The sequence below is a fragment of the Poecilia formosa genome, unplaced genomic scaffold (assembly GCF_000485575.1).
Source record: "Poecilia formosa unplaced genomic scaffold, Poecilia_formosa-5.1.2 Scaffold26, whole genome shotgun sequence".
NCBI classification, from domain to species: Eukaryota; Metazoa; Chordata; class Actinopteri; order Cyprinodontiformes; family Poeciliidae; genus Poecilia; species Poecilia formosa.
Genome location: NW_006799965.1, coordinates 3,627,510 through 3,640,547, shown reverse-complemented (window position 1 = coordinate 3,640,547; position 13,038 = coordinate 3,627,510). Strand labels below are relative to the sequence as shown.

General features: G+C 38.7%; 1 protein-coding gene across 5 annotated transcripts in view; it reads right to left on the bottom strand.

The window, feature by feature from the left end:
- gria3b (glutamate receptor, ionotropic, AMPA 3b) overlaps positions 1-13,038 on the bottom strand; it is a 112,511-nt gene that overhangs the window by 47,316 nt on the left and 52,157 nt on the right. For all 5 annotated transcript variants that reach the window (XM_007548476.2, XM_007548475.2, XM_016669634.1 and 2 more), the window contains exon 4: positions 1,260-1,447. In XM_007548476.2, the coding sequence (XP_007548538.1) occupies positions 1,260-1,447 (188 nt within the window). The remainder of the gene's footprint in view (positions 1-1,259; positions 1,448-13,038) is intronic.

Sequence of the window (13,038 nt, the reverse complement as noted above, 5' to 3'; positions counted from 1 at the left end):
CGAACGAGCGGGTTTCGGGTTTTCAGAGAGGGAGTAAGCGGGCTGTGTCATCTGCGGTCTCTCCAAATGGCTGCTCAGGCTGAGACCTCCAGGTTTTAGGCTAGAAGGTGTTCATCAGTCATGCAACACCACACCGATCTTCGACAGGTAGAATTAGTGTGTCTAATCTGATATTAGGCATGACATTAGGAAGTATCAAAACTGCTACAAAACATGAGCAGTGATGCAGAAAGTCCGCATGACTCTGTCATTATTCTGCTAGCATCTGGTGGTGCTTTCTAACCTCAACTTTGATGGTGTTTGCCTTTTTTACACATGACTGCCTTATAAAGAGTCCTGTCCTATACTTTAAGATGTGTCAGCTGAAACTCCCCAGAATCAAACAATTAGGTCATAATAAGACTCTGCAGGGCTTGACTGTATGCTGCAGTCAAGCTGTTTGATTCAGCTGTGCTGGACCATGAACACACATAAAAGCCGCTGGACACCAGCCCTTCAGGACTTGAGTTTCTGACCAGTGCATTAAACCAAAGTAAGTGACTCCACTCCTACTACTAGAAGCACCACAGCTGCCAACAATACTTTTGCATTAAGCATTGCGGTCTGCTACAACTCCGTAAGGAACACGTAGAAAATATCCCCAAAGACTGGAACCATGGGCCTTTTTTTCTTTTTCCATATTTTCCTAGAAGTAGCAGAACAGAACAGGATTGAGCTGAAACAAATAGAGTTAGTAGTGATCTAAAAACAAACAAAAATGGATTTTTTCATGAGAAATGTAGGAAATCGGTACGGTCAACTATAAAATCTGAACCGTCTGCAGATAGTGCATGCGGGTCACTGAATACGTACAGTACGCCAGAGTAGAATCAAGATGGAAGAAGGATTACAACTGTGTGAAAGTTCTGTGCATGTCCTTCATGTTCATTCAACACGGCGTGTTTTCTTAATGTAGATCAAACTGACTAAAGAGTAACCCCTTCCTAAAACATTAACTAAACAACACCTGTTGTAGTGTTATTAGTAGGAGACTTTTGTCCTGCACAGCACATCAGTGAAGTGCAGTGTGTGAGAGCACTCTTACCTGCTGGAGTAAAACTTTCTCTTTAGAATATAGAGTTACTTTACATAAATTAATTTTGCGTTTTACACACGAGCACAACAAAAGATTTGGGACTCTTTGGATCTTGTAAGAAGAATTAGTTGCAGTATTCTGGTATTTGCCACGTCAGAATATGAATCTGAATTGCGGCACCCACCTGTTCCAAGATGGTATCGATGCGGTCCACCTCGCAGTCGATCACATAGCGCTTCTCCTGCCTCCTGTCCATCTCTTCAATGACCTGCTTGAACTCTGTTGCGTTCGTTGTGCTGCTGACAGAGCGAGCAGTCACCTGCCAGTTGTTGGCCACTGCCGCCTCCATGATAGCCTGCAGGATGGAAAAACCTGGAGAGGAAGACAGGATGACTCAGTGGATTGAAAGAAAAAAAAAACGCAGTTGGGGTCAAAGAAATAATTATGCAAGGGCAGCCTGACTTCTGAAATATTCTGGTGGTTAATGGAGGTTAAAAGGCCATCTCATTAAATTAAAAGTATTTGGACTTCTGCAGAGCCTAAATATTGTCTATTGTTTGGACAATTTGTGTGCAAAGTTGTACCGAATTTTATGTGCATGAAGGGGGATTGTATTTCCACATCATTGAAAGATCAGTAAGTGGTTTTATTGCACTTGGCGTCTATTAAAAGATGGCATTTAGCTCAGCCACATGTTGACTTTGACGTTCCTGTGAAACACTCTGCCGTGTCCCTTGTCTCCTCGGAGGATTGTGCCTGAGCATTTAAAGATAAAGACAATAAAAGATTCATCCAGGCCAGTGTTAAAGAGAGAGAGAGAGAGAGATCATTATGCTATGAGAAGAATGGGGAATGAGCCCTTCTAATGATTAATTCACACGTGAAATATTTTCATTTAACAGTGCGCTTAGAAACACTGCGGTCAAATCACACGCCACAGAATGAATAATGTAGCCCTAATTCTGGGGCGATGAATTGCATGTAGCACAAGCTGGAATAAAAATGGCTTAACTCATCTCCAGTGTTGAACAAGTGACAATGAACATGAAGGTTATTCATGAAAATCAAACACACTGCTGGTAATTCATTAAAAACCAAGGACAGTGAAATTGCAAATTGAATGTCAAATAAGCCTCTATTCAGTACCTCCGTTCATTTTTCATAGTTTGACATGTGGGTGACTATTACAGAAAGGGGCAGGGGGGAGAAAAAAGTGTGGAACAATACCAAATTTCTGGCTTGCACATATAGATTTTAAATCATGATTTATATAGTTTGGTATGAGACGATAGGCTGTGTACAAAGTAAGCACTTGTCTTTTTTTTTTTTTTACTCCTGTAAGCACTTTCTCTGGGCAAGCAGATCTCCACATTGACGGTGAAAAATGTTAAAGAAAGAAGAAAATAGAACAAATCAAAACAAATAATGTTAAATGTCCTGGTCAAGAAGGTTGAGGCTTGGGATTGCTATGAGCCTAATCCAGACTGTGTCATCACTAAAGGTAAAGGGTCGTGCTGCCTGGAGACTGAAGGGACGACCAGATTGGCAGGTTTTCAGGCTGAATTGATCAGTACTTGTTGTGCAACACATTGTTGTGTTTACTGCAGCCCTGGGCAATTAAAAGCCCTGGTGAGTTTGTAGTACAAGTGAAAATTCCATTATTTTTATTATTATTATTATTTTTTATTTTTTTGCACAAAATGTGGCTTTTATTTTAAAAGGCACCATAGCTTCGTTAACCCTTGTGTTTACCAAATGGGGTCCAACCGACCCCACACCCGTAAAACTTGCATCATTTGCCTCAGTCCTCGCCCACACAAGGGCCAATATCATAGCTGCGTTGATGTGCCTCATCAGATGGGTGGAACAGCTTTCAAGAAGTTAGCTCTGAAAAATTCATACATGCATAGTTTCCAACAAGGTATAGACATCCAGGTATTTCTCTGCCGGAATTTACCATAAATTTGCAGAATTTACAAAAATCATGTCCATAACAGCAGATAGAAATGCCGAAAACAATCAAGAATCACCAACATTACGACGGATTACAGAGGCTAAGTGGAAAAAATTTCCACAGCAAAATATCTGTATAAATTATACCCCCAAAAATTTGACTGGTGGCTAAATGTCTTCCAGAGGATCAAATAAACTTAATGAGCATAAAAATGTTGAAGATAGTGGGGGTTTTTTCTCACATACAACACAATTTGTACATATAAATGAAAGAGAAAATTAAAAGTAAAGCAAAAAGAAAAATATAGAGTTTAATATGATTTTAACATGACCAGCCAATGTAGCTCGTCCGCTATAGTTTCTCAAAACTCATCCGCCTAAAGCCGAAGTGACAGCATGCAGGTTTGAAGAACATGGATGCATTATTCATTGAAGACATGCGCTCTGAACCTCACCAATCATCAGCCAGCTGAACAGCATGGCAGTTTTCCCAGCAGTAAAAGCTTCTCACGTTAGGAGGCGTCATGCAGATTAACTGGGTCAAAATGGTCTCTGTTGGTTTGGAAATGTTTAAGAAAGCTCGGCAAGGTAGAAAATGTCAGTGAGCCATTCAGCACGCTGTAATCACCTCGGCGGTATGACATGATAAAAAGATGTGAGTTGATGTTTGTTGTGGATTTACAGGTATCTGATGGTTGTAGCTGTGCAGCTTGACAGGCAATATTATGTATCTCAGAACCTTAAGGAATAAAAGACAAAAAGACTCTCATGGGAATGCGGAGAGGATTTTTGGCTTATTTTATGCAAGTGTCAATGGTGGAAAATATATAATGTTCTTTTGTATGAGGTTGGAGGTGCCAAAGAAATAAATATATAAAAAAAAAGAAAAAAGTCTCCAGTGCGAAGGAATGAAACACCGTTCCGTCAATCAGATTCAAATCATGGAGGCCTATTATTTTGAAATTGCTGATTTGTACAGCATTTGTCTCCTCGCTGCCGCTGGCAAACGCGGATCTGCTCAGGAACAATTGGATTCATTTAAGATTCACAGAAGATTCCATGCCTGCAGAGTTTTACATTTGTATGGAAATGAAGAGATGGAATCTGGTGGCAGTAAATAGTCTGTCCGGAGAAGGATTATTTCTGCTCTTATTCTTTTTTCCTCCCAAGTCAGCAGAAAAGTTTGTGTTTTGTGATTTTGACTTAAAAATCTACACAGAACTGAAACTTTTTTTCATGATAGATAATGCATTTTTTCACTAGCATCAATACCTATTTTACCATTGTTAAATGGACCTACAGGCTTAAATGCATTTTATTGGGACTTTATGTGATAGACCAACACAAAGTACCTCATAATCTTGAGGTAAATGGATGAAAATATCCATTATTTTCACTTGGGTTACATATGAAAAACAAACAAAAAAAAAAGAATTAAAAATCTGGCATGAATTTGTATTCAGCCTCCCTGAATCCAAATTTTGTAGAACCAACATAGATTGAGCCAGAATATTATTTCATTCTTCTAAATAGCTTTGGTAGGCCTCATAAATTATCTTAAGCAAGTATGTTTTGATTTAAATCCTTCCACCGTTGCTCTAGTTGAATGGTTAGGAGCAGAGTCCTGCTCAAAGGTTACATTTTAGGACGACGGATTGAACAGCGCTCTGGGGTATTTTCTAAGCTTGAGATAATGTTTTAAACACCAACTCTGTTTTAGATTTCTTCCCATCCCTGCCCTCTCTGTTGTGTTCATCAACCAGATTTATATTGAAATTAAATGAAATTACCTGTGGATTGTAAATATTCGGTTCAAGTTTAACTGCTTTGTGTTAGTCTATTAAAATCAAAACCGTTTAAGGAAAAGTTCACTTGCAATTAAGCATTGTCTATGCTTTTAGAACAGAGTCGAGGCAGTCACTATTTTTGCAGATGGAGGAAGTTTGATCCTCAGCTTGTATAAAATTTCATCCTTCTAAGCCACTCTAGTGGGCCTCATAAATGCTCTTGATAGTGGTATTTATTTACAACATGGGGAAAAAAAGAAGTTGTAAATAAATGCAAGTCTTTGCCAGGAACTCCACAGCTGTGCTGCATCTGAAAATATAACACAGTCAACTACATAAATTATGGAAGACAACAACACAGTTTCCTTATCACCTCCTATAAATTGCTGCACTACAAATGCAACAGCATGCAGCAGCTTCTGCTGATCAAGCTTCTCAGTACTAATCATAGCATGGAGACAAGAGTATATCTCTATAAATCCATTTTCATTACCTCTCATTGTGATCGCTCTTGCCTTGGGTACAACATTTCTGGGAGGAATGTCTTCCACGCATCCGCTTTAGGCATCTCAAATAGTGAGGCAATGTCACAGTGACCTCCTCTCATGCTTCATTTTGGTTCTGATAAAACACACAAGTGTTTCTGCAACATAACGTTGCCAGGATACAGAGCAAAAGTAAAGGTTAACTTTGATGTCTGCGATTGAGTTTGGAAAAGAAAGCACTTGCTCACACGCTGCTGAGGCTGAAACATGGATGGGTTAGATGTACATCTAAATGTTCGACAGAGTAAAAGGAGCTTGTAAAACATTTTCCTTTTTGTATTCAGCTGCAGTATTTATCTTTACAAAAGCGTATGTTCGGGCTGAGTTGCACAGTCTGCAGTTGGGGTGAATGTATGACTCAGAGCTAATACGAAGGAACCAAGCTGAGAGACAAGTGATGTCAGTGCCAAAGGCATAACTAATGGCAGAGAGACTTTGTTGGACAAAAGTTTGTTTCTGAACATGTAAATGGGCTGTTTTCATGCCTGAACAGGGTGTTAAGTTGCTTTTTAATCTCCAAATGCTCTCTTGGAACAACTGTACAGTTTGTGGAGCAGTGCATAAACAGCTGCATTGGATAAAAACTCAATTATTCCGACATTTTGCTGCTATCAAATCCAGATGGGGCCTAAAGACACTGTGTGTGCTTATAAAAGCAGAGCTGCTGCGAATGAGACGTTGCAGCAGCGCAGCGTAGAGTGGCTGAGCGAGAGCTGCAGCCCTCTCCTTCGTCTCCGAACCGGTTCCTAACAGGATGAGTTTTGAAGCGTCACCCGTGGAGGCTCAGCAGTAATTGAATTGAGTTGCATCTAATCTCATTGCCCAGCTTCTTTGGTTGCCTGACTCTCATTAGGCTTCATTGCTAGACCTCCATCTCGCTTTCTTTCCCCCCCTCACTCTCCTCCTCTCATATCTTGCAGCCAATCTGCACGAACTCTGTAATTCAAAGAAATACTCTAATCCCTCTAAATCAAGCACCTTAGCATTAGCTGAAACATGGCTTTCAGCTTCAGAACCACAACACTAGCTACTCATTTCACATTATTGTTATTGCTTGCCTTTCAGTAATCTTAACCCTAAATCTAGTAATCTAATGAAACAGCTAAAATAATACGGCCATACCCATTTTCACATTCTGTCAATTTACAACCACAAACTTCTATGTATTTTAAGTTTTTGGGATTTTTTTTAAGTGGTGCAGGAGTTTTCAACTTTTTTCACAATTGCAACATCTAGAATGTGTTGTGTTTTATGACAAGTGAAGTCAGGTATTGATAAAAAGCAAAGCATCCATTTCTAAGTCTTTTGCAAAGACTCTCACCGGGATTTTAGCATGGAAATTGAATAGGCCATTCCAAGTTATTAACAGGCTTTGATTCACAACTTGTATCTGTACGTTCAGGGTTCTTGTTCTGCTAGGTGAACTCGATTCCAAATTTTCTCCTTCAATGGCTCTGCATTCGCCCATCAACTCTGACCAGTTTTGCTTTCCCTTCTTAAGCAGACCTGCAGACTGATGCTGCCACTACCGTCTCTCATCGTGGGGATGGTGTGTTCAGGACTATGTCCAACATTTTGCTCCACAAAGAGTGGCATGTAGGTCAAAATAGTTCACTTTTTGGTTTCCTATGACTAGAGCATTTTCTTCTATGTTTGCTATGTCTTCTGCGTGGCTTGTGGCAAACTACCAATTGGACATCTATTGGTTTTCAGCATAGGTTCCCATTCTTGTCTTGTCCACAGATTCTCCCATCTTAGTTGGAGATCTGACCATTTGCTTATAATTATTGTGGCTTACATGACAAACTTTGGTGACATTAGAAAGCAATTGGTTCCACTGGATTTTATTTATAGGAATCACAGTATAGGGATTTATTTATTTCAGAGACAAAAAGTAAAAACAAGAACAAAAAATGATCATGCCCAACTGACATGAAATTTTACATGATCTGTTCGAAAAGGAACAGGCAGAAGATACAAGGTCTCATACTCAACCAACAAAAATTGAAATTGTCAATATGAGCTGCACTACTTCAGATTTTTTTTATTTTAAAGACGTTTGAAATATATATTTATATATTTTTTCACTTCACAAATTTGCACCATTTTGTGTAATTATTCAAACTGCAGCACAAATCCTAATAAAACACAGAGAAGTTTGCAGATGTAACATGATAAACTGTAAAAAGGTCCAAGGGGTCTAAATACTTTGCAAGGTACTGTAAAAAGAAATGAGCCAATGATACCCTGAGAGTGTTACTCAAAAAACAAATTGGTTCACAATCAGCTGAAATCAGCAGCCTAAACCAAATAGCCTGAACCTACTTATGATGGATAAAAATCTAAGGGGTCACATATGACAGACGTGGAGCCAGCACTAAATGTGATAGCTCTCTGCTCTAATGTGCCAATGCTCTGGTAAATGGGGGTATCTGGCAGCCTGAAATGCCCTGTTGAGCACCGTCCCAGGTCTCACATGGAATCAGAAACAACTGAGCTGAAAGCACAGAGATAACATTTTGTAAAAGTAGGGTTGACCAAAGAGAGATGGGGACTCTGCTTTGCAGAGGTAATGCTATTACAATCTCTCCACAGAAGATATATTACAAAGAAAAAGAAAAACGATCAGGTAGAGATGAACTCCACATGCACCGTGTGCAAACCATTTACCTCTGCTGGTGTGTGGCCAAATGTATAACTTTCTGTGTCTCCTTTCGTTTTGGATTTTGGAAAAGCATTCTCCAAATTTCAAAGAAATTATTTCATTCTCAGTTGTTTTGTGGTGGCAGAGAGAAAATGTCTAAACCTGGACTGGAGCCAATAGAGTCATTATTAAACTACCATGTTTGTCTGAATAAAATTTTGTAAGTTAAACTAAGGTTAAAAGAACTGGGTGACAACACTGCTGCTTTATTAGGACAACCAAAGTTCAATGTAAAACGAAGCAATTTAATCAAAGCGTCAACATGTGCAATTTGAAAGTGAGGAGATTAATCAAAAACATATAAAGTTTAAAAAAAAAAAAGGATTCCTGGTATAATTTGTACATAAAAGAAAGGCCGCCAACGTAGCCCAAAAGCATGCTGCCAAAGCTTTGACGTGATACTTACGGCAGGACTGTAACCAGAACAGCTTCTATCCAGGGTGTTGTTCTAATCAACAAGATAGCAGCTGTAAAATCAAACAAAATCAGCGTGCTGTCTGTTTCTTTTACATACGCAGGAGAGATGAGAGGAGCATTTTCCCAGGTGAAAATCCACCCACAGACTTTGGGGAGCTCCTCGATATTTCCCTGGCAATTTTTGTTCCACTTCACTTACTACAAACTACGCCACACTTGTGTACAGTATGCATGGATCTTGACAAATAGAGTTGCGTATGTTTTTTTTTTTTTTAGAAGGCACTAATTAGGTTCTGCTCTCAAGTCTTTGCACAGCTGAAGCACAAAGAAAAATGTAAAAGGAGAGGAAGATTTTTTTTTCCTTAGTTTGAAATGATTATGGTTTATTGTTTACTGTTCAGGATTATACATACGTTTGTTCTTTCAGAGAAACAAATTGGCCCAGTGGCATACAGTAACATCAAAGCAATCAGCCTTCTCTATGGCTGCTTCAAGAAAAGGCCAGGGCACTTTGTTATAATGAAAAAAGGAAGCTCCCAGCTGTAATTTCATGGCTGCTGAAGCCAACACTAGGCAGGTGGTAAAATAGCTTTATACCAGGTTCAGTTAAGAGGACACTGCAAAAGCAGAGAGGTTTATTGTCTGCTTATTCTGACAGACGGTGGCTCTCATATCATGTTTTTTTTTTTTTGCTCAGTTACAGGTGCTTGACTCATAGTTTTTCAAGAGGTTACTGAATTAGATGGTTGGCTCTGCAGCTTTGACACTGTTTATTGGGCTGTCATTTTGGCAGTGACACCAGTTTATGTGTGCAAAATAAAAAGAGAAGGTGAATGCTGGTGAAGCATCACTTCATCCATATTTCTTTAATATTATTTTTCTAGTGCATTTTATGGCTTCTCTGATGTGCCCTTTCTTGTCAGCGTGTCCAAGCTGATTTATTCTCCTGATGCATGCATAATTTAGTTGTTACGAATTTGCCATGAAGGAGAAGTTCAGTAAAGCACAAAAGGCTTTACTGATAAATCACCTTTTGTGGAGAACAGGGTTGCACTTGTTTTAAATTATTTGTGTGAATTAATGTCAGGGCAGGAGCAAAATAATTGTTATAACAACTAGGAAAGCGGAAAATACGCTGCCGATTTGCCTTTTTATGAAAGGCATGTTTGAGTTTTAAAATGAAGTGAGGTCAACACAAAAAGAGCAGCGTCCTTTGATACAATCTAAATGAACTCCACCAATTCTGCTACTGGACATTCAGTACTTTGATACCCTTAAATAAAACCTAGAATGCCAAATTGCAGGGAGTTCCTTAATTAGTTGATAGAGCTTATCTGTGTCTCATGTAAAATCAGTATAAGTTCTGGACAAGACTGTTAAAGAACAAACAGCATCCTGAGGATCAGGAAACACGGCAGACGGGAATGAGCCAGAAACCGGTTTCAAGGTATACCACGATATGAAAAAGTCACAAAGTGTGTGCATCCCTAGCGCTGCAAGTTCAGGAGAGTCCCCTGAAATGCCCCCCACCGCTCTGTTCAGTCGGCTATATGGGAAAACTTTGACAACCTTAAGAAGACAGACGGCAACTTGGAGGAAGAAAGGTAAGGTTTATTTTGTCTTGAAATTAACAAGCTACCATTAGCATCAGCAATCAGTGAAAGAAATATCAAAGTTTTGCAGTATCACTGCATTATGACTACAATTCTAAAACGTGTTATTTTACACAACAATTCGGGCAGATATGGGAAGTTAGAGTTTCAAAATTAGCCTTCCCCCACATTAATATCCGTAGTCATAGTTCTCTTTGGAAGCTGTTTTAAATTACAGGTGTGATGCTGAAATTTAATTCCCCTTTAGCGTGCGAGTTTGTACTTGATTGCTTGATATTTGGCACATAACACAATTAAGCTATACTGGCCATCTAAATATATCATAAATATGTTTCCACTGCTTCCATCTAATACAAATCAGGTTATATGCGACAACAGTCATCTTTTTATTGACGTAATGTGTCATGTTGGGAGTTTTTATTGTGTTTCAGATTGTGATATGGAGTTTGATGTAATGGTTATATATCTAAATCATATGCACACATAAAGGAATCACGAGTATGAATGTGTGTATACAAAATGTGTGTCCAGCTAAAGTCCAGCTTAGGTAAAGCTACAGAAGCACTCTTTACTTCCGCCTTTCGATTGAACTTACTCAAACACACAACCCAACAACTCCAACACATCCATGCAGACAAGTGAGGCTACAATACCGTTATCATTTCAGACCGGTCCGTGCCTGGTCGTGGATAAAGTTGTAGAAAGCTTGGTTAGATAATAAAGCAACACCTTGCTTTGAGCATTCCTCAAGAGTAACTTTCAATCCATTTAACAAAGTGTAAACACAGCACAGCTGCAATCTGACCAAGATGTGACCATCCACCAAAACTGACAGGCCAGGAAAGGGGGGCATTAATCAGACAAGCAGGCAAGAAACCCATCTTAACTCCACTGGAGCTGCAGAGACCTACAGAGATTTACAAGTCATGCACTCCACCAATGTTTTTTTTTAATACCAGAAAACCATAAGTAGTTGCATTTTTCATTGTCACAAATAATGTAGGGGGACACAGTGAGGAAAGTGCTATGGTCAGATGGGACCAAAATGAAGCTTTCTGGCTTATATGCAAAATACTCTGAGTGGTGGAAAAACTAACACTACCCATCACCCTGATCACATCTTTAATTATGCTGACACACACTGGAGTAGGAATGCCAAACCACATTAATCTAATTAAAGATCCGACTTCATTTGAGTTGCCATCCAAGGCATTCGGGAGATAAGCAGGAGGCATTTATTGTAGGACTCTTTTGAGGAACAAAGACAACTGTCTCTAGATAGCCAATTAGAGAGGATGCTAAAGGATGGGGAACAAAGTTCACTTCAGATATTTACTCCCCCTGACCTATATCTGTCCTTCTCTTCTCCTCTCTGCTGCACTGTAGCCTGACAGAAAGCATACAGTTTTAAAATCCTCTTTTGTGCAAAGGATCCCAGAAGCTACGCAAAATCAAAGAAGCTACTTGTGGTCACCCTGTTGTTCAAAAGCTCTTCTTTCATCAAAATATTTTTTTTGACAAACGTGAGATGGTCTTTTTCAGTCCCTTGAATTTATTTATTTATTTTTTGCCTTTGTTGAATTGCAAACACTGACCTTAAGTGAGACAAGTGAGGTGTGCTTTTCCTTAAGGTATTGGTCTGGGTTTTAATGCGACATTGTCAAGAAATTATTAATGCACTAATGGAAGATTTTTGGCAAAAACTTTCACCACCTTTCCATGATTTCTACTTTTGCGAACAGTGCCTCTTACCGTGGTTCGCTGAAGCAGAGACAGTGATGGATGTTGCGTACCTTAATTGTCATCTGATCCTGAACTTATTTAAATTTGGGCATAACAAGTTGGTCTTCAGAACATTTAGTCTACTTCATCTTGAAAGAAAGATTTCTCATTGTTTGTTTGGGTTGGGTTTCTTTTGTATGGCTTTTAAAACTAAACACATCTTTCAAAAAGATATGGTAAATCACAGTCAATTTAAAAACTGAAAACTATTTTTTCACACTGGGTCAGGCTTGGTCAAGATAGTGCACCTTAAAAAAATGTATTGGATTGCCTATTGTATTTCTTATTTTCTTTTTCTTACATTTTAAACAAGAGAGTTTAAAATGTAAACTCTCTTTTTGAGAGCACTAACATATAGAGGTTTCACCCTATCAAATTATGAAAAATGTCAATATTTTGTGGAACGGATATAACTATTTATGGGGTCAGTAGAGACTTTTTTCTGCTTTCAAGTGTATCCTAACCGTTTCTGCAAATTAGATACATTGATCAGCAAAAACAGTTCTGTCAAACACTAGATGTTCTAGTGTTAAAGGAAATTTAATTAGATGCCGTAAAAAAACACATCTTAATGAATGTAGAGGTTATTTGGAGAGTTAGAGCTTGAATAAAATCAAACAGCGGTTACATCTTTTATAATACAATCTCACCTTCTCTAATACAGACATACAAATGGCTTTTTCATCCTACATTTTGTCTTTCCCTGCTTTTATTTCTTGTTCCTGCAAGTAATTTAAATAAATTCTGTGGACGTTTAAACTGAACATCCGACTGCATTGAAAAGAATCATTCTCTACTTTTTCCATTGCCACCATTTATTTGCTGTTTTAAACAGCACTGAGTTGTCATTGCTTACATTGTGCAAAACCCAGATTGACTTGTTTGATTTGGGTTTATGCAAAAAACTGTTCTCCAGAAGACAATAAAGGAGCTCCTAACATCCCTCAGCGCTTCTTATACAATGCAAACACACTCCTCCTGTGCAAAGTTTGAAATGTGAACTTTTTTTTATTTTTTTTTAACTGTTCGACAACTTTATAAGCAAGCTTGTAGAATATCTTTGTTGGCCGTAACATTTCACACATCAATTTGACAGAAAGTGCTTTTCTACTCTGTAGATATCTATATTGCCATCTGAGACCATATATTATGAAAATTGATT